This window comes from Rhinolophus sinicus, chromosome 5 (genome assembly GCF_057876585.1).
Source record: "Rhinolophus sinicus isolate RSI-liver-muscle chromosome 5, RSI-T2T, whole genome shotgun sequence".
Lineage (NCBI taxonomy): Eukaryota > Metazoa > Chordata > Mammalia > Chiroptera > Rhinolophidae > Rhinolophus > Rhinolophus sinicus.
This window is the reverse complement of record NC_142505.1, coordinates 81,379,589-81,406,215: the sequence shown is the minus strand read 5'-3', so window position 1 is coordinate 81,406,215 and position 26,627 is coordinate 81,379,589. Positions and strand designations below refer to the sequence as shown.

Sequence of the window (26,627 nt, the reverse complement as noted above, 5' to 3'; positions counted from 1 at the left end):
GTAACAGGAACAAAAAAATCCACCAGCACCCAAAACTTTAAAACTCAAATCTTTAGTAGCAGTCTTTAGAGCACTCTAGATTAAAAATGTAAAAATTGGTTAAAGCATGCAAAAAAGTGTAATAGTGAATAAAAACCACAACTGACAAATATATTGGTTAACATTCCAAACATGTATAACCAATGAACATGGCCTAGGTTCTTTTTTATTGGTATTCACTTCAGAAACTTGAATCCACAGATATAAGCAGTTTATAACCAGAAAGTTACAAGTAAACACAGATTATACATGCAAATTTCTGTTCACAAAGGTCACATGTGCAGGTATATATGAATTAGAAGCGTGCGTCTAGATTATGGCCAAACTGTTTTTAAAAATGCAGAAATGTAAAATTACATCTTGAAAATATGAAGAGATGGTCTACACACTTCAATAATCAAATGTTGCTTATACCAGATGTATGACAGCTACAGGATTCAAGTGACAAGCAATAAAGTCTCAAGAAATTAATACTGGTCAAAGAGAACGGGAATATTTTTACATTTCACTGAAAATACATTGACTACTAGAATACGAAATCTAGCAGAAACTTAGGGAAAAAATTACAAAATCTAAAGCCAATTACTTAATATTTCTTATTACCTAAACAACAGCATAACATTAAAAGAAAACTGCACCCGCATTTTAATCGCTAATCTCACATTAATGAAGTTCTCCAAAAATGAAATGCAACCAAAAGCGCTTCAAACTCCAAATTAAAGTCTGCAAGGCTCAGATTAAAATGTGGAATGTTTCAGATGAAAGTAATAAAAATACAATTGCTTTTGTTCTTTATTGAATGGAATTAAAAGTTTTGACATTTCTTTGAAGCTTAGAACTACTAAATTTCATTTCTTTGAATAGTTCTATGCATCTTTTTCTTAGTGGTGCAAGTTGTCTTAAGTAGCTTTACAAAGTCAGTCTCTACTAAGTACTCCTGTCTGTTACCATTCTGATAAAACAAAAACAATTTTTCATTAACTTAACCGTGTATGTATTTTTGCTATAACACTTAACACATGAACAGACATCTATTATTTTTCCACTAAAACAAAAGAGTACAATAGTTTTCTTCTAACTACCAGTACTGTATTTAAAAAAGGTTAACATTAAAAACAAAGAACCACTATTTTCTTTGAAATCATTAAGCTTCTTGCACATCTTAAGCTTCCTTCTTCTGCCTGCGTTCCTCTGCCAGTTTATTCAGAAATTTCTGCAGAAAAAACATATAGGGATTAAATAAGTTATTTAAGAGGAACATAAATCGGTTAATTCCAAAATAAAATATTCTATCCAAATTTGGGGGTTTGGTGTAATTAAACTATATAACCGTATCATTATTTTAAAGATTCAGTTATTCCTATTAGTCAGTGAAAAAAACGGGTTTAGGACAGCACAATAAGACGGGGGAAAATGGTAAAATGTGAAAAACGTTTCTTTCAAGGTGAAATTAACACTAACTTATAGAGATGAGAAAACACGACCATAGTCAGAACTGCTGCTACTCCAAGAACACGTATTAGTGAAAATGACGTGCATTTATTCAATGCCCCGTCCACTAAAAATGGGCAAATTTTTCTTAAAGGGCCAGTAGTAGTAAATATTTTAGGTCTGTGGGCCACTCAGTCTTTATTTCAACTACCCTTTTCTGCTGTGATAGCAATAAAAGCAGCCACAGACAGTACTTAAATGAATGATTGTGGCTGTATTCCAAGAAAACTTTATTTACAAAAGGCAGTGGCTACGTTGAAAGTGTAGCTTGCTGACTCTTGTATTAGATCTATAACTTCTAGAGCTCATGGAAACAAGAGATCTGTCAAGACATTAATGAAAGTACAAAAAAGAAAAAAAAATCTAATCTGAAACATCAAAAGCATGATATTCTTTATAAAGTATCAAGCAACCCAGAGAACACTTTTTTATATTTATCTAGGTAATACATAGTTTCTGCCCCCAAAAAGCTTAATATCAAATCAGATAAAATTTGTTAAGATTACTCCCACCATTGAAAATAACCTTTTCATATCCATTATGAAAACATATGTATAAGCAGCAAAGAACACTTGTATTTAAAACAAATGATTCAGCCAAGAACTGGATTTCCTAAATTCAATGCTATCTTTTATTTTCTTCCTTTTTTGAAAAAACAAAAAAACCCAAAAACCGTTTTATTTATTTAAGTGTGTTTTTCCAGGATCCATCAGCTCCAAGTCAAGCAGTTGTTTCAATCTAGGTGTGGAGGGAGCAGCTCACAGTGGCTCACGTGGACAGCGAACCCGCAACCTTGTTGTTAAGAGCACTGCGCTCTAACCGAGCTAACTGGCTGTCCCACAATTAAATGCTATCTTTATCCAGCTAGTCAACACACAGAACATGTCTGATAACTGGATAGTTTTGTAGTTTTATGTTATACAGCAGTGTGAAAAACCAAGTTATCTACAATTATGAGTTTAACTCCTACTTTCAAGTTTCCCCCCATTATTTGTTTCAGTGCTTAGTCCTTAAAGAGGCCACTAAAATACCAAATTTAAAAATATCCAAATAGGAATTTGTATTACAAATTTGTTGGGGGCGGCGGGTTGGAGTGTGTTGCTCTGAACAACAGGGCTGCCGGTTCGATCCCCACATGGGCCACTGTGAGCTGCGCCCGCCACAACTAGATTGAAACAGCTACTTGACTTGGAGCTTATGGGTCCTGGAAAAAAACACTTAAAATGTGTTATCTGTGTCCACAGAAGGTATTATACACATTTTATTTTCTATAAATTACATGATTTGTTAGTTTTCACTAAAGAACTCTTAAGATTTAGCCTTACCTTTAATTTCTGATAATGAGGAAGGCTGCTGCAATGAGTATTCTTTGCAACTTCTTCATTTGTATAAAAGAGTGAACACAGCTTACAGTAAAACCCTGTTTTAGGTATCACATAGTCTATACCTAGAACACAAACATACATTCTTACAAATTCAGTAAACTGAGTATTTTAATTAGTGTTCTCAAATCCAATATGGCCTAAGCTAAAACAAAATTAAACAAAAAAAATGACATTAGTTAATAACTGAGTTGTATTTAATTGATGTGTAAGGTCCCACCTATTTATACTCTTAAGAAGGCAGAAATATAACAGGTATACAAAACAAAAAACGATGTGAAATTCTCAGAAACCTTGATGAGAAGAAAAGAGAACATTGCATAATGGTAACAAAAGATACAAAATCAGGAGACTCGGTTAAGAAAAAGGAGAATATATCAATTAAGATTTACAAATTGTTCTGTACAGAAATAAATTTAAATACTATCAGAGCTTATTTAAAAATCAATTTAAAGACAGACCAATTAAAAAAATCTTATTTAGTAAGAGTTTGGGGAGGGTGAGAGGGGAAGAACAAAGCCTTAAATCTCACCAACAGGAACATTGGGCTGATATGGTCCAATTCTATACTCATCTGGGATTGTACAGTCCTCCTTGTTTTCATCACTTTGGCCATCTGCGTTTTCACTTGTATCTTTGTTAGGATCATCAGCATTCTCAGCAGATTCAGCACCTGGTTCTGTATTTTCCTCATTTTTAATTCCATTTTCCAACGCTGCTTCGTTTTCTTGATCAAGTTCCTCGACCTTGTCCACCTTAATTTCAACCAAATCATCATCATTTTTGTCAGCAGATTTAAATGCCATGCCCGATTTACGAAGTTTCTGAAGTTCCGAATCTTCCTCATCACCAACCTCATCTAGAGTGACAAAACCTTCCATACTCCCTGGGAAACGACGCTGTTAAGAAAGACAAATTTACTCTGCAACAATTATCCTGCAGCATCCCTTCCATTTGTTTTACTTGAAGGGAAAGGGATAGCGTCTTTGTCTTTACTCATTCTCTCAAAATACTGACTTTTTCTCTTTTTCCCCCAAAAATCACTGATTTTTAAAAAACAAACTTAGCTTGTTTTAAAATTAAATAATTGAAGGCTTGCCTCACACAAAATGCAGAAAATAAATAATATGAGGACACTCATCCTATACTTTCTGACACTTCTTTGCTTCTAGGGACTGTATCAAAGAACTGATTTGATAGAATTGAATAATGTCCTTTGGATGACAGTATCTTATGATACAACTTGTTTACAGAATATGAAGTCTAAAACTGTAGTGGTTGGTTTTTTTTTTTTTAAAAATCAAGCTCTGGAGCACAACTGCCTAGCTTTAAATTTTGGCTTTGCCACTTATAAACAATATGACCATGGACAATTTATTGAACTTCTCCATGCCCCACTTTCCTCATTCATGAAATGGGGATAGCAAAGGTACCTACCACAGATGGTTGTGAGGATTAAGTTAATTAGCACACACAAAGAGCTTAGAAAAATTTGTAAGCTCTTACGAGTACAAACATATTACACAATAATCATCCACTTCAGCCAAAAAAATAATCTAAAGACTAAGTTATTTGACCAAGCCATCAAAACCTAGGTGTAGGGCCGGCCTAATGGCTCAGGTGGTTGGAGCCATCAGGTGGAGGCCGCTGGACTGATTCCCACATGGGCCAGTGAGCTGCACCCTCTACAGCTAAGATTGTGAACAATGGCTCTCCCTGGAGCTGTGCTGCCATGAGGAGCCAATGTGAGTGACCAGCAGCCAGTGTAGAGTGAGCTGGCAAGAGCTGCCATGAGCTGCGGACCAACGACAGACTGCCTCAGCAGGGAAGGGGGAAAGCGCAAGGCTCATAATACCAGTATGGGTCAAGGAGCTGTGTCCTACACAACTAGACTGAGAAACAATGGCTTGAACCAGTGTTGGGGGGAGGGGGCAAACAAACAAACAAACAAACAAAACTAGGGGTAAAAATTAGCTTTCTAATAGTTGAATGTTACTTAAAAGAAAACAATAGAATAAAATTACAAAAATTTCATTTCAAGAGCCATTTAACATACAGGGTTTCAAAGGCATTTTAAATGCTCTAATCCTTAATACAGGTAGTCAGTATACCATGGGTCTTTTGTTTTATTAATCTTTATACCATGTATGTATTTTTATATTCATATGCATGATATGCTTTTTTAACGCCTTCAGTAACCTGATATGCTCTGATTAGTAACATAGTCTAAGAAAAATATTTTAAAATCTAATGAAGTATCTGATCAAGCTTATGTTTCTCAAATAGGAAAATTCTTCAAGTTCAATAATTGACTGAGTAGCAAAATGTTTTAAGTATCTTTGGTCAATTAACTTATTGAAAACTCATACTCCATCTTTTTAAAAACAAGCTAAAGTATACAGCTGCCTATGAGTACTTACTACCACTACAATATAGAAGCATACATAGTTTTAAGTTTTTCTCTTTCACTACTAAAAAGTTCTTTGTGAGCTGACATTTTTTGGCAACTATAATAGGAGGTCCTATTTAAGCTATTTATTGCAGAGTTTAGACTTAAATGTTTATATTGTGGTTCATATCTGATTTTTCTAATTCTCTTTAATCTGACCCTACTATGGTAAATATGTTGAAACATTTATTTGATCTAGTTTTCTATTAAAATAGATCAATATACAATCTTCCTTTACCTTTTTAAGTTTTTTCTTTGCAGCTGCTGAAGCACTTGTATCTTTTTTCACAGCTTTGTCTGAAGGTTCTTTCTTCCCATCAGAAGTCACATCACCTAAATTAGCAAGATCTGTCTCATCTCCCACTGAACTGCCACTTTCTAGCAGTGCTGCTGCTTCTTCTTCATCTACAAGTAGTTCATCTTCAGATTCAAGAAGCATGCTAGGTTCTTGTTCTGTCTGGTCATCTTTTGTATCCTTTTCACCATCTTCACCTGACTTCTCTTCTTGTTCTTTACCTTCATTTGTACTTTCAGTCTTCTGGGAACCATCAGTTTTGGATTTCTTATCACTTGGAGATTCTTTGCCATCTGGAGAGTAAGATCTTTTTCTGAAATAAAACATACATCTCAATTAATTCCCCTGAGCTTAACGAACTCGTGCTTATACAACACACACAAAGAATGAATTACCGTGATTTATCTTTTTTCAGTAAATCAATGCCTCTGTTGGGAATCTAAAAGACAAAATTTTGCATTAGTTACATAAATGTATTATTTATTTAATAATAATTTATTATTAATTAAACAAATATTCATTTGCAGAATAATATAATTATCCAATTAACTAACAATTACCACCCTTTAATCATCTAAGTTTATGCAATCCTTGTAACTATAACTAAGAATTTAAGCTACCTAAGTCAGGAAGTTCATTACTATCAACATTTCAATAGAGCAGCGGATAATCAAGATTTTGGTAGAACTTTGTTCAAATAAAAGCTAAAATACAATAGACAAAAGCAATAAAGGTGTTTTTATGGAATACCAGATAAAAATCTCCTGCTACTGAGGAAAACCAGAGAGAAAAGGTTGCTCTTTCAACAACTAAAACCTATACTCTTAGCGTATTAAAATGTTTATAAGAATGTTGTGGCTTGAAATATGTGGAAACAAGCTTTATAATGATGATGAACCAAGTACTACATACCCTCAGTACCAATTTTTTATATTTTTCAGACAGGTCAACTTTCACACATCTCCCCTGAAACCATAGGGCCTTTTTCAAACAATGGTCCACCATTGCCATTGCATCCTCTCTGGTTTCCATCTCAATAAAGGCCTTAAAAAAAGAAAAAAAAAAAAAATTACAAAGGGCATTATTTTTCTTAAAATTGTATAGTATAGAACTCTAGTGCTTATTATTTTTTCTAACCACTTGGTAGGAAAATTTAATCTTTAGCAGAGACACAGATAAGAGTTAAGTCACCCAATAAAATAAGGGCAACTTGTCAGATTTACAAAGAAGCACTAAATATTAAACGACTATATGTAGGTTTTCTGCAAAAAATGAAAAGTAATACTTAGAAGATACTACACAAATACAATAAATGAGGAAAATGAATTAAAAAAAAAGAATCATGTATAATATGGAAAGCAACAATATAATCCCAGTTGAAGTACGAAAAAAACAAAACACCAATTATCATCTACATGTATATTACCTGACTTTTCAACCTCATCAGTATATAATTCTTTATTTTCCCATAAGGCTCAGCAAGCTTAAGGACAGCACTGTCAGAATAGCCAGAATGGGGTAAATTGCTGAGATGTATCACACGTCCAAGCTCTTGCTTTTGATCAAACTTCTGGTCTGGCTTCCCTTCAGGTTTCTTTCATTCAATAAACAGAAAAACCAAAGAAAAAACAGGCAAGTTAACATTATCCTAGTTGTTAGCAGCAACTTTAAATAGCTAAAGTTAATATTAAAACAATGTATTAAGTAACTGGTAATACAAATTTGAAAAAAGTATTACCTTTATTCTTTTATACTTCTGGGATAAATGGACTCTCACTGGCTTGCCAAATACTAATGCTGGTGTGGTTGTATAATAATCCACTGCAGCCTGAGCATCTTCTGTGGTTGCCATTTCAATGAATGCCTGAAATCACGTGCGTGCGCACACACATACATACACACACACACACGGGAGTACACAATTACAAATAAACAAACATTGCTCAAAGTCTTTTCAGATATATTTAATCATTAAATAAAAAGTACTTTCAAGAATCTAAAAGTAGAACAAAAAACCCAACATTGCTAACTCGCTAAGCAATTTTATTAAAGGTCATCTCAGATTTTATTATCTTCCTACTACTAAAACTATCACTTATGCCCAATGTATCCGAAATAATGATTTGGCACCAATTTGGTAGAAGTTTGAAATGATTACAATTTACTGCTTAAGAACTACAATTTATAAAGTTACTAATTATCCATCAGTACTAGAATTTATCTTTACAGCAGGTCCGTGAATAACATTTCATTATGATGAGATGCCACAGGAACTTAACTCTTGCTTACATTAGTTAGCCTGTGGTAAAAATGGTTTAATTCTGTCATTTCATCTAAAGAATGTTTTGATGACATTAAGTGAGGACTTACTATATACCGGGGGTGCCAAAAAAAGGTATACACATGACTCATTCATCTTTTGTTATCGGTATATGCTGAGTATCACATTTTAATACAGGTTTTTCCTTTCTTAAAATGTGTATACATTTTTTTCCGCACCCTCTGAATTATCATACTTCAATTATTGGCTTTTTCCTTTACTTCATTCCATATTGATGATTTAAGATTACACTGGGTTGTTTTTCTAGTACAAAACCATGTAATCCCTTTAAGAAATATATTAGTAATGAATAAATACTACACATTTTTCAACTCATACCTCATTAATTTTATTTAAAATCAGATGATTTGAAATGACTCCGAATGGTTCCACCAGCTGTAATAATTGATATCTCAAGTTTTTCCCTCTCTGAAAATCCATGATGTGAACAACTCGGCTAGTTTCCTATACATTGGGAAAAAAATCAAGTCAGTAAATCTCTTTAAACGCAACATGAAACAGGTCATGCATTAGAACTTTTAGAGTCTAATGTTAACCAGAACAGATTATTTAAAGTAACAACTCATAACATTCTAGAGAATTTAAAAGCTATACAGGAAATCAAATGTTAGTATGGTAGGACAGATCTCAAAGTTCCATAAAATAGTTTGCTCTGATTTTTAAATTGAATACTGTGTATATTATCGGATAACAAGGTGCAATCTCTATAGACTACAGGCATATGAAAATTAAAGTTTTAACTTTTATCAAACCCACAGAAAATCCTGATGGCTTTCAAACTATACTAAGAAGTATGACACAGATTCAATTAGCAAGGATTTATTTAAATCAAATCACATTGCCAAAACAGCAAATAGAGTGAAACCAAGAGCTTTATTACTGACCACTCTGCCTTTCTGCATGTGTCTTGGTCCTTGCAGGTTTCCATTTCCAGCACCTTTATGGGGGAAAATATACTTTTTCAGTCTTCTAATATACTTGCTATAATAGGCTACTTCAATTGAAAAACAAATATCTTTCAAACACGAACAAAAGGACATATTACAAATATCATGAGTACCATGTCTTTTCATGAATATTATTTTTGAGTAACATTTTATTAAGCGTTCTTTTGCCTACCATCACTGCGTTTTATTTTTATGGTAAAAGCTTAGGGAAAAGTAACATGAATTTTATAATCACCCAGATTTCCTCTTGGTCCAACTGCTGGTCCCCCAAGATGAAATGAGGGAGGTGGAGGTCCCAGAATTCCTGGTGCTGGGTTTGTAGACTGCTGCAACATGAATGGATCGCCCCTAGTAAAGTGAAGACATAAAATATAATAAGCATGATAAAAGTATCCATCAGAAATAATTAAGACTTATTGTTAAAGCACCTCTTGGATGACTATGATTCCAATCTTTAGGGGAATTTATGTGCGAAGTAATTAGGAAAAAATCTATAATAGCAATAAAATAAAAAGTACTACATAAAATAAGTTACTAAAAATTTTGTCACCCAGTCAATAAAAAATAATTCAGAAAATATTTTATGAAATGTTGAAAGTTTAACCTGAATTCCTTATATTGATCTCCTTTACAAACCATAGCTTAAAAATTATTTAACTTACATTGTGTGTCCTGTATCATTGTCAGGATTCCACTCTGGGTAGCTTTAAAAAGACCAGAAAATTAACTTTAAAATAAAACTATCCTTTTCACAAAGTAGCCTTGTTTGGCCTCTAAAATAGAGATTATTTATTAGTAAAGTACGAGAATATAAGTGTTAGAAATATTACAATTTAAATTGTCATATAGATATTTCCAAAGGAAAATTTCAGAACTCCAAATTAATCTACACGAATGAAAATAAATGTGTTCTGTACTGCTTGAAAATGTAGGTAATGTACGTTGAAATTAAATTTTTTTTCAGTATTTAAGTCATAAGTAGGGAACATGCTGCATAAGGAACTGGAAATATGGGCTACGTAGGGAAACAGGGACCTGTAATCACAGGTTTTCCTTCTCCAGTATTAAGTACTAAGAGCACAGTTGAATTGTATCACTAGAAAGAAAGAACAGCCCCAACATAGGTAGGCATGTGTGAAAACTGCCATCCCCGTGAACAATAGGTATTGTGTGTGCTGCTTAGGCAGGGCGATTCTTCAGGAATTCAATTTCATTCTAGCAGCTTAAACTCAGAACCAAAGGTATCTCCAACACAAAAAATACATCCTGAAGGATTCTGCTTGACAGCTTAACTTCTAACGATCCCCCACCCTTTTCTGTATATTCAATATTTTTAGAGCATGTATTACGGTTATTGAGAATGTTCTTATGAATCTATGCTATATACCAAAAGCTATCTTTTAGTATATTAAAAATTCTTTCAATTTGTATAAAGCACTAATGTTTATTTACCCTAGAAATAATATCAAATAACAAAGTGCCACTATCGCTGCATCTAATATTCCATTAAGATTTCAGATCTAAACATTTTGTTTGTAGTTAGTATTGCCTGGACAGTATCAACTATGCAGGAATAACAATGTGGATATTACAAGTAAATGATGAATTCCCGAAAACCAATCAATGGCTGTTTCTGATTCATGGTAAGGATGCTTTAAAGGTATTTCAAACTCCTACATTTCAAGAAGAAGCTGGCATCGACGACTGTGACTCGCTCCATTGATATGTTGACTCCACTCCTGCAGCAAAGTAAATTAGTAGAATTAACAAAAATAAAGATTTTCATTTGAACCATTCAAACTCTAGGATGTTAATCTATATGCAACATCATAGGCTGTACAAAAACCTGTCCATTTACTAATCACACTGATTTAACCTAAAGCGATTTTTCTGAATCCTTGTAGCTTGATCCTGCCCTCAAATACGCCATGCACATTCTTGGAAAAACTGGGTAACTTGGTTAACATACTAATAGACCTTACAGGGAAAAGATATAGAGTTAATAAAGATCAAGAATAGTAACTGACCTTGAGATCAGCTAGACATATTAATTTCTGCTGTAGACCAAACTAAATTATTCATGTTATATTAGAATTGTTTTTTATAGTACTCTAAATATGACAAAATATCCATGCTTGTATCTATTCTTCTAGAAAATATATGCTATAAATGTGAACAATTAGTTAAAAATAGAATGTTTAATTTCATCCAGCCTTTTGAGGTATGTTCCAAATATACTACAGACATTAAAAGCTAAGTTGATTCAACAGGAACGGCTTTTCTAGAAAATGCTTCCCATTTAATAAAAAAACTAAGCTCACATGTCCCAGAATTAAAGAAGCAAATTTCAGGAATGCCTGTTTCCAACTTTTAGGGAGGAAAACATTACATTCAGCCAATATTTGCTCCTTTGTGGTTATTTTAAATTTGAAGGGATTAACTTTTGTCCTATTTTATGCAAATAAATTTTCATTTCTTTAGTTAAAAATCCACATATAAATGATTAATGTTTTAGGTAATATAAGAGTTAGGAAAAGTAGGTTCTGCTGCCATTGCTTGGGGTTCCATTCCCAAGGTGCCACTTGCTAGACCTGAATCCCTAGCACAAAATATGTAAATTTGCTATGATTCAATATTCTCCTAGGGATCTGTGAACAGTAAATGAATTAATAAAGGTAACTAACTGCTTATCAAAACATTGCCAGGCACGTAGGAAGTGCTCAAAAAAAGTGATTATTACACTGTTCATAAAGCTATCGTTTTACAATTCCTGCTTTACACGTGTTATTGTTTTACAAATTCCCACAAAATGAACCAAATTTTCTAACACCCACACTACCTAATACAATTATATTTGGAATATAGAACATGGTCAGGCAATGTTTTTAAAAAGGGTCTTACTTAAAGCTGAACTAAAATAAGAAACCAAATTACAAGATACCTTTTTGAAAAGCTTTAGAATTGTATTTTATAAATGGGATCTTAATTTTTAAAAACTGACTTATATTACAAGTTTACATACATTCCTATGCCATAATAGAATTAGCTAAAACCCTGTGAGAGAACTAAGATGGAACACATTCAAAAAGAATGTCACTTCTCAGAACTTGAAGAGCTATCTCTCAAAGCTAGACTGTCTTTTGGAAATAATGGCTAATAGCTAAGGAACTCAAAGAGATCTCTGTAGTTGGCTCTACAACCAGATATTTGGGATATGAAAAGGTTTTACTTGCAAAGCAACAGACCACTGACTTGTTGAAAGCTACTTTTAAAATTGCTAGAAGCAAGAGGCGCCATGAGTAAAGTTTGCAAAATTCAGAAGAGGGATTCAACAATTAACTTAAAATTTTCTGAATGAAAAATGTTCTCAGATTTTATTTATAAAATATCCTTGAGAAGTAATGTGTTAGGAAAGGAGTAAGTTTACCCTATTAGGCATGCTTCTAACTCATAGAAGATGGAAAGGGTATCTAGTTGAACAGAAATTATTTATATCCAATCCCCATGCCCTATAAAAGTTCAAATTTATGGTAAAAGTGGCTGATCTTTCAACGTACTAGAAGGAAGGCCAAGATCAAAGACTCAGTTACAAACCTCCCAAGCTCGCTCATTACTAACCTGTCCTACCACACTTTTGCTGTTTGGTTTAAGGTGAGGATTAAGAATCAAAAGGGTTTTAAAAAAAACCTGTATCCTTGGATTCTACATTGAGGTAACTCTCCCATCAGATTTCTAAAGAACAAGGATTCATTTTTTGAATTCAGAAATTCTGTAGGAAAACTACATTCACCTTGATGTCTTTGAGATACCTAAATGATAATGAAGAAAGGATAATTTGGAGAAACACTCCTGGAATGGTAGAATAAAGAATAACTTAAGGGCTTCTAGAATAATACTAAAAGGAAAAATATGAACGCAAGTGACAAGACAGCGAAAGGGCAGTTTTCTTTAAGTGAAAGGAATTTGAGGTTGTACAGAAAAGCCACTTCACATTCTAAAATGACCTAGAAAGAAAAGCAACACCATCACTGAAAGTCACTTAAAATATCAAAAACGATGACAAATTAGATGATGTTTTTCAACTAAAAGTTTCTTACTTCATATTAAGAAGTTTTGATCAGGTAGGTTATTTAACATTACCAGTAGGTAAAAAGAACAGATTTTCCAAGTTATGCAGCAATACCAGAGAGCAGGATTAAATGTTTAAAAAATGTTCATAATCTACTTTCACCACAGGAATTTTTCTCTAAAGTCATTGTTTCTACATCAGCTCTAAAATGAGTAAAGACCACTACTAAATTAATTACTTTTTCAATAATGCAGATACCCAGAAAAAGTGAGCTTTAAGGAAACTAGAATACACTGAAAATCCAGGTACTTAAACTTCTTAAAATCGGTCCTATTTACAAATATAAATTTTGTAAATCAAACAATCAAAGGGCCTCTAAAATAGTTCTTAAAATGTTCCCAATATTTTGATAGAGTAAGGGCCTAAACATTTTTACAGGTTAAAAGTACCTCTTGCACTAGGTAGGGTATCTTACTCTCGAATCCACAGTTTCAAATATTTTTAAACTGTTCTTTTAATTTAGGTCCATTTACTATCATTATTTATTAATATCATTGTTCAGGAACTAGAAGGTAACAAAATTTGGTGAAAAAAATAATCATCTATACAAAATAGAAACTTTTCTCTGATTGAAGTCCTCTCATGGCTTTTGTGTTCCTTTACTCAATTGTTTTTTTATGTGCGAGCAACAAGGTTAAATTACTGCTCAAAGTCAGGATAAGCAGACTTCCAACAACAGGTTTTGATTTCAATGACTTCAGAACAAAGAATTTTAAGTCCCTTACAATTAATTTGAGACAATGTAACTAGCGATTTTCCTGGGAATTTAGAGATTGCCATTATTGCAAATAGGCAAGAAGTAACAGAAAAAAATTGAGTCACCAAAGTTTTAATGGACCTTTTCATTAAATCAACTCCCACCAGACCTAGAACTCGAAGTTGAGTACTGAACAAAAAAACTAAATTCCATGATATACTTAGTATATCCAACAAATTTGAAAACAGACAACACCAAAAACACCAACCAGACAGAATGTCCTAATTTCTATGAGTTTGGGGTTCTGTGTCTTGCATGAAAATTTACTTATGAATTTAAATTTAGCATTTGGTATTAATTTTTGATATAAAGATTAAAATATTCCTTGTTTGTGTACTTAAACTATTTGTACATTAATTCAAAAGATTTGTGTATTATAGAAATACATATTTAGCTAAGAATTACTTTTTAAAGACTTTTTCAAAGTACTCCAAATTCAAACAGTCTTTTCTCTTAATTATGTGAGACAAAAATACTGTGATCCAAACAGATTAAAAACAAAATCTAATGATCTATATGATTTAGTTTACTCAAAACTCACTAAAAAATACATTTAAAAGGGATAGATATGAAAAGAAAACCTTTCCAGATGTTACTGTAAATAAAAAAACCCTGAACAATAACCATCAAATCGATTTCATAGTAGCAGTATGTTCCAGTTAAAATAGAATTAACTATACAGCACATCAGGAAAAATGGATGGTCAGATTATAGATCAAGCTAGTCAAGTGCTATAATGTTGACTTTAAGTCAACTGCACTGTATATTGACAAAAAATCAGAGGAAGTAAAATTGAAACATTGAAAGAGAAAGGACAACATATTTAAAAGGGCTTTTTGAAAAAGTTCCCATTTTGCCAGATGTGATAATTAAAGCAAAGGAGAATACGCTATATCTCTTTTTTTTCCTCAAATGACTATACCAGAAGTCTAAGCCTAAGTCAGAAAAAGAATATGCTTATGAGGAAACACAGAGCAGGATACTGCAATAGTGGATTTCTCCAAGTCTCTAAAGGGATAGATGTAATATGGGATAATAAAAAGTGAGTTCTGAAGTATGTTTAAGAAAGTTGTGGAAAAGGAGAAAAAAAATGATGAAAAATTTCAGTCATAGTATGAGAATTTACGTTAAAGGGAAATTAAAAAAGGAAGAATGAACTAATCTAAAATATGAAACATAAACACCAGGGCTCTACATTAACTCTTTCCCTGTAGCCACAGATAAGAAAAAAAAGAGAATTGTTCAAGAATCCATCTTTACTACATACAAATCAGCAATCAAGACAGATGGAGAGCTGAAATCTAGCATCCTGAATGGCAGAGCACATTGACTGCAAAAAAATAAAAAATAAAAATAAAAATACTCAAAACAATTCAACAAAGCAGACAAAAAACTGCTTAAATATGATTAAGAAGAACATATTGATGCCAAAAACCAACAAGATAATCCCAGTGGATGACAGCTTTGTGGCCAGAAGTAATCTAGGCAGATTGTATTAATGTAAAGCCCTGGTTTAAAATGCTCAAAAAACAATTACCTTCCAAATAAAGTATTCTCAAAAGTATAAAAATTCTTGATCAACTTAGTGTCATCAGACTACAGAATTAGAGTAAAAGATATAGGTAAATACAGAATAGACACTACAATGTAAAAGAAATTAGAAGCATCTGTTGCATTAACTCACCTTATTAGAATGAACTGGCAAATCACATATAGAGCACAGATGGGGATAACCCTTCGGTAAGAGTCCATGGAAGTCTTCAATATTGCTACTTGGAGGAGCGCCCCTCTTTTTCTCAAAGAGAGATCTCTCTTGTAAGGGGCCAGGACCACGTCCCATTCTCTCATACTCACTGTCAAATTTATGATAGTTATGCGAGGTCTCACCAAAAAAAGAATCATCCCTACACCTTTCTCCATCTCTTAATCTGTCATCTTCATAATCCATTCTGTCATAATAACCAGATTCTTGAGAACGACTTCCATGGTCATAATCAAGCACTGGGTTGAGACTAGGACCACGATCATCAAAACTATCTCTTCTAAAGTGCCTTTTTTCTTCCCAATCATCCCTAGGTACTCTGTATGGCGGCTCCCGTGTAGCAGATCTGCCATCTCTACCATAACTCAATGTAGGGCCTTCTTCAGTTCTCCTCCTTTTAAGCTGTAGAAGGATTTGGGGCAAATTCTCAGGAGTAATCTTGTCCTCTGGATAACGACTCAGTTCATCTAAGTCTCTAGCAGACAGACCAAAGCTGGCCAAAATGTTACTGGCCTGGTCTGCGTCTCCACGGTGTTGAGAAGACAAAGGGAGTGGACCTCTACTTCCAATGTTAAATATAGACTGCAAATTATGGGAAGAAGTACTAGCAGAAGACAGTGCACTATGAGCTCCTTGTTGATTCAATGAAGAACTCATTCCAAGATTCATTAAACTAGCAAGGCGTGCAGTACCCTGGTTCATCCTTCCAAGAGATGCTGGCATACTTAAAGACTGGGTAGCAGCAGCAAGAAGGCCTATTCCTGCTGCAGACAGGTCACGCCCATGACCCTGCGAGTCCCTACCGAGAGATGACTGCTGGAATGACTTGGACATTGTAGAACTATCTCTTGTCTAGTTTAGATTAAAAAAAAATTTTTTTAAGATGGCCAAAAAGAAAGCTCAAACTAGAAAACTAGGTTAACTTTGCTTCAAAAAATGGTAACGCCAAGAAAAAGGATCAATAAGGACTGTAGAATCTTCTTCAAGCTGAGAACCAGCAGACAACTCTGTAGAAAAATAAGCAATTTTAGTCATAAATCCCTTTAAGTAGATGCCGTTTTTTTAAAGAAAAAAAACTTATGCATCATGTTGATTAAAAAAAAAAAAACATTTAAGATCTCAAACTTACAAGGAATTTATTATATATCTTAAACAGATTCCAGATGTATGCAGAGCCTGCATATATTTAAAAAGTAGTCTTTCATGCTAACATTTAACTATTAAAGGGAATTTCATTCTAAATTTAAAAACATTTCAATTGAAGGGTTAGATGTCTCGAGTACATCAAAATTTCAGTAAAAATATAGATGGGTCTCTTCTTTCAGAAGAATAAAAATACACCCTATAGTATGATGCTTAAGTTCCAGAAGACTAAAAACAAAAACAAAAAAAATCAATGTCAGCAAGTCAAAGATGAATCAGTTGTATTCTGCTTTAGAAAATGAGACCTATTATAACTATCAGAAAGAACCAAGTAAAAATCACAAGTAAATGAAGTTTAGGTGATAAGTACCTAGTATAAGATCTAAGACCAAACACAGTAACTGAGACCTTTATGCAGCAAAATCAATTTGAGGTGAAGACAGATGTGAAGAAAAATAAGTGACTTCCTACAGTTTAAGGATTTCAGCACAAATTTAAGCCGTATAGCTAACTGCCTTCTTATTGTCCATCCTGTATCAGGCAGTACTTATTTCATTTCTAATCTTACAAGGTAAGGAGAACTAAGTATGGTCAGTACAGAAATAAGAGACCTCCCAAGAAAAAACCCAGGTACAGGAAGTTTAGGTGATTTAAAGAAGTGAAACTCCCCAAGTTAGCATCCACCAACACTCATTTAATGCTCAGGGCTTCAGAACCTCTAGAGCTCCAAACAGGCATAAAAATGAAAATGAGATCTTGCTTGCATAGATTTCTGTAAATTTTTCACAAGAACAGCCACAATCACCTGGAAATTTTAAATTCTGAATACAATCACCCAAAACGTGTTTGTAGATGAATTTTCATTTTTTTCTTAAATTATTTTACCTCAGAAATTGTTATGCAAGAATTTGCAAAGCATTTATGTATGATTCTCAAAATATTAAATGATGTACGTTAATAAATGTCCTCGATGAAACAGCTTTTTATAATCACCACTACACACAGAAATTAAGTCTTAAGTAAGTAGTTTGCTACAGAATTCTATCTGGAGGTTTTGTTAAATTTTATACATCTGATCACCCATACACCTAAGCACTGATAGTTCAGAATATTAAACTTTACTACAGTAAAAACCAGGCAATATTCAATAGTTACAAGTCTATTATGGGGCCAATCCCACCAATGATAGAATCAAGCAAGGAAACACTAGATAGTGGCAGAAGAAGTATAAAAAAAGTTACAGGCAGGACTAGATTTTACAAAAAGATGTAACAAAGTTAAAGACACAGAAATGCTATCAGAGGTGACTGGAATTACAGATGTTTTGCACACCAAGAAAGATGAATTTGAGAAGACACCAAAGAAACTAATTTTGGATGCTATGTAAACTTAGGCTTTAAGATAGGTCTAACAAAATAAAGACAAGAGTTAAGTGGATTTTTTTGGATGAAAGTTTTTTTGATAATGTCGTACAAGTGCCATACAGAATGGCAGTTGATACACTGTGTAAAAACATTGGTAGAACCCTCTAAATTTTCACATATACTTTATTTTCAAAGATCAAAACTTTTAGAGGGTTTTTTAAAATCAGTATTTCAAAGCACCAAGCTTATTATTAATTGCAGTTTTGCCCTTCATGTCATAGCCAAAGCTTTGTATTATTGAAAAGCCAGTTTTTTGAAAGAATTATTCTTTTCCCTCAGGGAAATTATACAATACTATAACGATCATGCGTAAAATTTTTTCATTCATCATATTTTAAGGAAATGGTTGTTGGATTGCAGAGAGCTCACTTTTCTTTGTCATATACAATGAAAATGGTGTATCTGCAAAAAGAAAGGTTAAGAGAAGGTAAAAGATAAAACAGAAAATGGATGTCAGAAAAACTCAGAAAAAGGGCAAGACAAACAATGTATATATCCCATGACAACTTGTAATTTCATTAAGAATAACCTTAATATTTTGGACTCAGAGTTTCAACTTATATGCAGCCCCACAGAAAAACATGAGATGGTATTACTGAAAAGAAACTTAAAATTTAAAAGTCAGACCTTTGACTGAAACACAAATAACCAAATGAAATTCTTAAACTTTTTTCATTAGAATGAAGAAATTGAGAGAAATCAGACATGTTAACACTGTTTAAGAGCATTTATGAAAACAATTCCTTTAATATCTTTGGTCAATGACAAACATAAGATAAACAAGCCATTTTAAAAGGCTCATTTAAAAAGTAGTATAATACTGAGATGTTTACTAAATTACTAAATATTTTTTAAAAGATTAGCTTCTTTTACGCTTTTATTTCCACAATTGTAAAATTTCCTTTTCACAGTACATTATACTAGAGATTAATAAAGTCTGAAAACAGTTCCTTTGAGATTAATATAACATGTAACGTCAAAATCTAATTTACCCATTTATAATCTTTATGTAATAAATTTTAAATGTGCATCAACGCAGAACCTTTCACTTCCAAAACAGAAAGTACCTCCACCCCAAATCAGAAAAAGAATGCCTAACTTCATCATTAGGCTTCAAAAATGCTGTTTACTATATCTAATACTCAAATTCTAAATGAACAAGCTTAAAACTCATTTTTACAGACAATTCTACTAAATAATTAACCAAGAACTTAAAAGCTAGTTCATGACCTAAAAATTGTAAATGCTACTAAATATGCTAGCTTCATGTCCAATATCTGAACAAATATCTGTTTATGTATGGTTAAGAAATAAGTTTCGGTTAATAACATTCAACCCCTCTCACTCCATAAATTACCTATCTGATATTCTTTACTGGATGTAGTTTCATCTCCAATTAAAGAACTGGAATACAAAAATATTTCAGAAAACAAAGCTTAACATAGAAAGTTCATGGAGAACAGAAACAAATGGTTGTTCTAGATTTTCTCCTATGTAAAATAAAGATTACCTGTTAGTCCTATTGATCATTCTTTCAGAGGGTTATTTACTTAGCAGGATTACTAAAATGAGCATAAGCAGGCTTTAGTTCTTTAAAAGATATAGGGAAAAAATCTTCAGCTTCTAAATCCAAAATTTTAAAATTCCACGTTTTAAAGGTACCTTCTAACTACCACAGGTATCGTTAGCTATGTTCTCAATTGTGTGAATTACTTGTTTGAAACAACTGATTTTAAGATGACAGAACCATAAAATCCTTGTAGATAGAGATATTTAGGAAGAAAGTGTTCATGTTGACATTATTTTAACCCTTCATCTCACAAAAATCTTACAAGCAACAGCTAGAAAACTATAGTTTCTTACAGTATTTTCCCCTTCTGAATTAAAACCACAAAGCGTACAAGAAATTTCAGATTTTCCTAATGTTCCACCAGTCAAACTTGCGATCTGTTAACTTATTCATGTGAAAATATCCCAAATATGTTTAAGGTAGTAACCAACAATACCAATACAGTAAATTCTAATCGTGTCACCAATAGATGGCAGGGATAGCTATTAGTGATATCAAAGAAGCATGATTTGCAAAGGTAGGTGCTTAATTTTTGTCATCAATCACACAAAAGCACTGATTCCTATAGTCAGAACTTTTAAATCAAGTGACAACCCATTTCCAATTAAAATACAGGGCTAGGTAAATTATTCCTTATTTAAAATGTTCTCACTTAATTTTATAATGGTTTTATAAATAACTTATCATTTTAAAGTAAAGTAACATTAACATTCACCAGCATTCCACTTTATCTTTTCTCAGTATTTTATAACTTGCATTTCATTTAAAGGTTTGATTTTTTTAAAAGAACTATTCAATTTTTTTGTAGAGCTTGAGCCACTTTAAAACCTTGTACTTTAATGTGCATTCCTTAGTGTCATAATCTGATCTCACTATGGTATACCTATGAGTGACTTAAAAGGTTTTTAAAAATAAAATTAATTTAAATAGTAAACCCCTTAGGAAAGAAAGCCCTAGAGCTCTATTAATTTCAGTTTTGTTCAAAGCAATACATGCAATATGTGCCTGATCACACAATAGGAAAAGATGAAACATTATAAAACATAGTGCCAAGAAGGCTGAAAAATAGGCATTCATATTTTAAAATGCTTTAAGACTATTGCTCTTCATCTTATAGACCTGGACTCAACCTCTCGCCCACTTCTTGATTCTTAGGCTAATGATAAAAGTGTTGCAGAGAGCCTTCAGCTGCTAAAATAGAAAACATGTTAATATCAGTAGAAGGGATTCCTATTCAGACTTGGAATAGTTTCCTTCTTCCTAGCTTTAAAAATATTTCCTAGTGCCTTTGAATTAGATATTAAATAATTTTCAGATTAAAGCAACGAAGGAAACTGATTTATAAACCCATACTACAGGGTAGAAAGTCACTCCAATTACCTGACAATTTTGACTCTTGATTTTTAATTTACTGATACTAACTTGGCTTAACTCTTTATTTAAAAGCAGAATTAGTGGTTTTCATCAAGGAACCATTCTGCACCTTTAAGACTCTCCTCTCCACTCACTTTACGTTCTACTATCCCGGTTTCCACAAACACTGTACAACTCTCTGACTCGATATATACTGAGATTTCTGGAGCCCAAACATCTTGATCTGAATACTGGTTCTATTACAAAACAGCTGCGTGACCTTGGGCAAATTACTTAACATGAGTTTGTTTTCTCATATGTAAAATGGGAATAAAAATAATACCTATTTCATAAGGCTGTAAAAATTTAATAAATTAGTTCACATAAAACACTTAGAATGGTGTCTGGCACATGTAAGCACACACAGTAACCACCTTTTATGTAATCTGATCTTCACAATCAATTGTAATCTGATAAAATGACTGACCCAGCGGCACACAAAGAGCTTATAAACCTTTCACTTGTACTGTACTTCCTTATTTTATATATCAACCTAAATGTCCTATCCATTTCTACTTAAAGCCAGTACTCATGTTTAAACTTTGTTACTGAACTAGAAGTCAGATTTTAAAAGACCAGATTTAGAGATTGGTAGTAACCCAGACAAATAAGATAGAACAAAAGTGAATTCTAGTGAAAGTGGACAAATTAAACCTTTCTTTATTCTCTACTGCTAATCTACCTTTAAGTTACCTTCTCATCCTCCAAATAAAGTCCGTATGTCTCTATTTCCTCTGCCAAAACCTTACTGGAGATCTTCAGTACTCCTGCCTTTCGGCTGGCCTCCTTGCATCCATGTTCACAGCTCCCAATATAACGTCCTAAAACATCTCATTACCTTACACTCTACTGCTCAAAAACATACCACTCCCTACTACTCACCACATCAAGTCCACACTAAGGTTTTCAATGCCTTTCATATACTGGTTGCATCCTAACTTATCCAAACCCACTTTCCACTATATGCCAACACCTTATGAGAGAGGTCATTTTATGAGAAGACTGCCCAGTACTCATGCAAATATAATTAGCTGGAATGTGTTTCTCCTCTCTTCATTTAATACTAGTAATTCTCTTAAGGCACAGCACTCTCACTTTATATGATGCATTATACAAACCACTGTGTATACAAACATTCAAATTTAGAAACAGAATATTAACAAGACCTTAGATACCTCTTACCTACCAATTTCCAATGCATTCCTCCTTCCCTTCTGTAGTCCTTTGTTTTTTGTTTTACCACTTAATATATATCCTTAAAAAACACGGTAATTTTGCATTCTAGTTATTTTTTTTACAGACTTAATATGTATGTATTGTTACTTGCTTTAAAAAACTGATTTATTCATTAATTAAACCTACACTTTCCCTGCGATACAGACACCATTATGGCACACGTACTTATCTATTGTGCAGATGATGAACATTTAGCCTGTTTCCAATTTCTTGCCTTACCAAGAATGCTGCTATGAATATTTCTTGGTGTCTCCTGATGCTTAAGTGTAAAAATTCCTCCTCCATGGTGTTTCCCAGAATACCATAGCCCATACAAGGGCACATAGTTAAGTATTAAAATTATTCTGATGTCTCAAACCTCACAGCAAGAATATTTTAAGTACAAATGTTTGTATTTCTTTGATATTGCTGTTCCTTTCCCACCTACTGCATGAATCAGGTGTTCAAATGCTTCCCTTGAAAAGTTCACATTTGGTATAGGTCCTTCTATGGGTTACTATACCAAAGGAAGATGTTTAATATCCTAGTAATCCCCACAAAGGGGGCGTGTGTGGGAAACCCATATAAATCACCTTGAAAAATTAGAAAGTTCTGTACCTTCATTAGCAAATTATGATACTGCAAATCAAAGATCCTATTTAGACCCTCATATCAATTGACTGCTTTCCATATTTGATGCATTTTACTGCCTGCCCACTATGACATGTACCACAGATGTTTCCCCCCTTTGTTGTTTTTATCCAACAGCAGTCGCTGGGAAGAACTACACCCCATTCCCCCATTGGTATACCTTCTTTGTTTTCTTGCTAACCTAATTCTGCCTTAAGGTATGTACCAACAACCAACCACAGGCTAGTGTAACTCCTGATCAAAGAGAATATCAGAGACATGCCATCTTCAAAATTTTCCAGAAAAAAAGCAAGTATTCTGTATCAATTAGCTTTTAACCTTTAGAATAGCTTTTTAAATTTTTAACCAGTGAGAATGCCCATTACATAGCTAAGAATTATAAATTTCAACGCTTTATTTCCAGGACAGTGTTGACCTTGGAATAACCTTGCACACACCGCAAAACTAGTCTACAACCCTTCCAACCTACTCAACCAACTTTGTATTGTCTATCCCAAAGTTAAGTCACCCGCACTCAGAAACTGTTGCCACAAATATGGGATACTTTTAAAGCAATTCTAACTAAACGATATATAAAAACAAAGCACTTTTAACTAAAAAATGTTCTAAGAACATATAATACACAGTTATCCAATTCTTTGGTTTTGCTCATTCTTAAAGTAGTTAATGGCTGCAGTTCACATTGTAATCTAATTAGCATTAATCACAATGAAAACATTTTTACATAAGAATGTCTTCAGATTTCTATCTTACAATAACGACAACTTTATGTCACTTGAAAACTCTCCACTTCAGACTTCAAGAAGCTGGCTCACTTCTATCTGAATTCCCCTCAAAAATACAAGAGATCCTAAAATACAAAACAACGTGAGATCCTGGTATTAAGCAGTTCTAACATTTACAAAAATGTCCCCTCCCATTACAAAAGTAAATATAATTTCTTGTGGAAATTTTGGAAAAATCACCCATAATGCCAACACCCAGAGCTAATATTTCGGGGGGTATACTTCTCTTTTTATGCTTATTTACATGTCCTTTGAATATATTAAATTTGGAAGTAGCTGAGTTTTAGTACATTTTCTTTCCAATTAATACCATATTCCATTATCATTTTCCCATCATTATTCTCCTTATTGTTTCAAATAGCTGTATAGATTTCCATTTGAGGGCCATACTATAATTAGATCTCTAAATGTTAAATCTTTTAGATTTTTAATATGCTTGGTAACTGAGATTAACATTTATGTACATAAATCTTAACAGACTATTTCCTTAGGTTACATTCCTGTAAGAGTAGTCCTTTCATTTTTAAGCCTATTTAGTAAGACATAAAGAGTCTGACTCAAGTATCCAATGAGGGCGCAAGCATTCCAGAAGGCACTAGCAGCACTGCCACAGCCTCCTTGGGCTTTAATCTTTTCTATAAAATTAGGGATTTGAATTACATTTTATTTATAAAATTATGTAAAACGTTTTCTTTGCATTCCGCAGTTGTTAAAAATTGGTTAGTTATCATTAACTGACTTGTATTATTATTTAGCATTTACACTGCCCTAAAATTAGTATGTTTAAAGAAGCCCTTATGATAAACAATGTTCTTATCAAGAGTGGTTAAATCCTTCCGAAGTAGTTCAAAATGGTACATAAAAGCACATAGTGAAAAGGGAGATACGTACACATAGTGAAAAGGGAGATACGTAAAAATGATAAAGTGAAAACTTCCTTTCTGGGTAAAGTATATACTAATATTGTAAGCATATAATGTTATATGTAAAGGAAAAATTGTAAATTTAAAGGACTTAAACACGAACACCGTCTGGCTAAAGATCGCTTTTCCAAATCTTACATAACCAACCAAAAAAATCTTCATGTAGTACCTCAATTGTGTTTAATTTCAAGTTTGCAAAAACATTCTAGTTAAGTGGAAAGGCATACCACAGAGCGTTTTTCCAACAAGACCTGTTTTCCTCGCCTTCTTGACTACTAGAACAATACTAATGTTGAAAAATTACATCGCTAGGCTGCGTAGATGACCAAACCATTGAATTTTTTAAAAGGAAATTTTACTTTGAATATTTAAGCCTAAGGTATTATTTTTGTCCGCAGACAAGACAATTATTGTTTAAATTTACCTGGGAGAAAACTGTGCATTACTGTTTAAAAATCTAAAACCAATCTCTCTGTTCAACAACCAAAACGCAGCATCAATACAAAATCTCATGACTACGACCTGGGAAATCAACGACTCTCATTATTCCAGCGCGCTTGCAAGACTAGAAATTTCGGAATCGCCATAATCATTCTAGAAATATCTGGCTGGAAAACTGTAACTGACCCAACAGGAATATTCCACAAGATAGGGCCACAAGCAATATAAACACCTCGGAGATATTCCTCCACGGTAAATGGGAAGAGTCTCTGTGGAACACAGAACATGGCACAACGCATGAAAAGAACAACGATGCGACTACACCACGGTACTCCAAACCCTTTGTCTGGAAACCGGAAGGTCCCACACCACACGATTCTCTGGAGGAACCTAGACTAATAGTATTTTAATAAGGGGGAAAAGGACTGTGAGGTGATTCTCTAAACAAGTACAAATCTCCTGCCTCGCAGCGTACTGCAGAAGGCTTTATCCAAGACGCAATACGAAAAACAAGCGTTAACGTTTCATTTTTTCGGCCATTTTTAAGCGATGGGGGGTGGGGAGGAATTGTTTCTGAGGTCCGGCTAAAATCGCGCGCGCATGTGTGGGCGGACAGGGGAGTCTTAGGGGGCGCTATGAAGCGATGGGCAAGGAGCAGAGCGGAGGCCGTGACACCGAAAACGCTGCTCAAGCGGCTAAGCTTTTCAGACTCTACGAAATCCTCCATTTTGGGGCACATTTTCCGGCGCAAATGGGGAAAAAGCAAACACGTATATGGGACTGGCGCTAATCAAGAGCTTCGCTATCTTAACTACCCTCCCCCAAACAGCACCCTACGGACAGTGGGTCCCTCAGGCTTCCAGCGCTCCTCCCTTCTCCTCAGCGCTGCAGCTCGCGTGTAACGGGCTCGTTGTCCCGCCCCCGCCCACAGTAAACCCAAGACGCGGGAAGCTCAGCCGATCGGCTGCCCTCGGTGTCCCCGACTATTCCGCCACACCCTGGGCCTTTGGCTGACCGCGTGTATCCCTCCGGGACTGCTCACCTCCGCCGCCCGAGGAGGCTGGTTGCGCCGCCACTGCGCTCCTAACATGGCGGCCGCCGATTAGGCGGCTCACATACGCAGCGCGGAGGGAGGCAGAGCGGGCGGGCGGGAGCGAGCAAGAAAGGCGCGCCGCCGGCTCCCCGCAGCCTCTGTCGCCATCGCTGCCTCCCCCCGGCGGACGCGGAGAGCCCCCTGCCACCCCACCCCGATTCTTACCCGCTTCACGCCTACCTTAAGGAAAGGGAGAGGGAAAAAGGAGAGGTACCTCTCTCCCAGCGAGCGGGACGCGGAGGATCCCACAATCCCCCGCAGCAACGGCGCTGGTAAGAGGTGGCAGCAGCGGCTGCGGACCAAGAGCAAACCCACTCTCGCGAGAGAGCTTGCCCCCACCCACCTCGGGTCTTCTGTCTGCGCGCGCCAGGCCCCTC

General features: G+C 34.4%; 1 protein-coding gene across 8 annotated transcripts; it reads right to left on the bottom strand.

The window, feature by feature from the left end:
- Window positions 1-153: 153 nt before the first annotated feature.
- MATR3 (matrin 3) lies at window positions 154-26,627 on the bottom strand. 8 transcript variants are annotated; one of them, XM_019740281.3, is made up of 15 exons: window positions 26,465-26,627; window positions 15,515-16,599; window positions 10,622-10,683; window positions 9,607-9,648; window positions 9,180-9,292; window positions 8,882-8,934; window positions 8,316-8,441; window positions 7,395-7,520; window positions 7,083-7,250; window positions 6,569-6,700; window positions 6,052-6,095; window positions 5,600-5,969; window positions 3,445-3,811; window positions 2,856-2,977; window positions 154-1,252 (listed from the first exon to the last, which is right to left on the bottom strand). In XM_019740281.3, the coding sequence occupies exons 2-15, from the start codon at window positions 16,424-16,426 to the stop codon at window positions 1,202-1,204; spliced, it is 2,688 nt and encodes an 895-aa protein (XP_019595840.1). In that variant the 5' UTR covers window positions 16,427-16,599; window positions 26,465-26,627; the 3' UTR covers window positions 154-1,201. The 8 variants fall into 8 exon arrangements, with proteins under 8 accessions (XP_019595840.1, XP_074169700.1, XP_019595838.1 ...); XM_074313599.2 differs by having other exon boundaries at window positions 3,445-3,667; XM_019740279.3 differs by having other exon boundaries at window positions 26,431-26,570.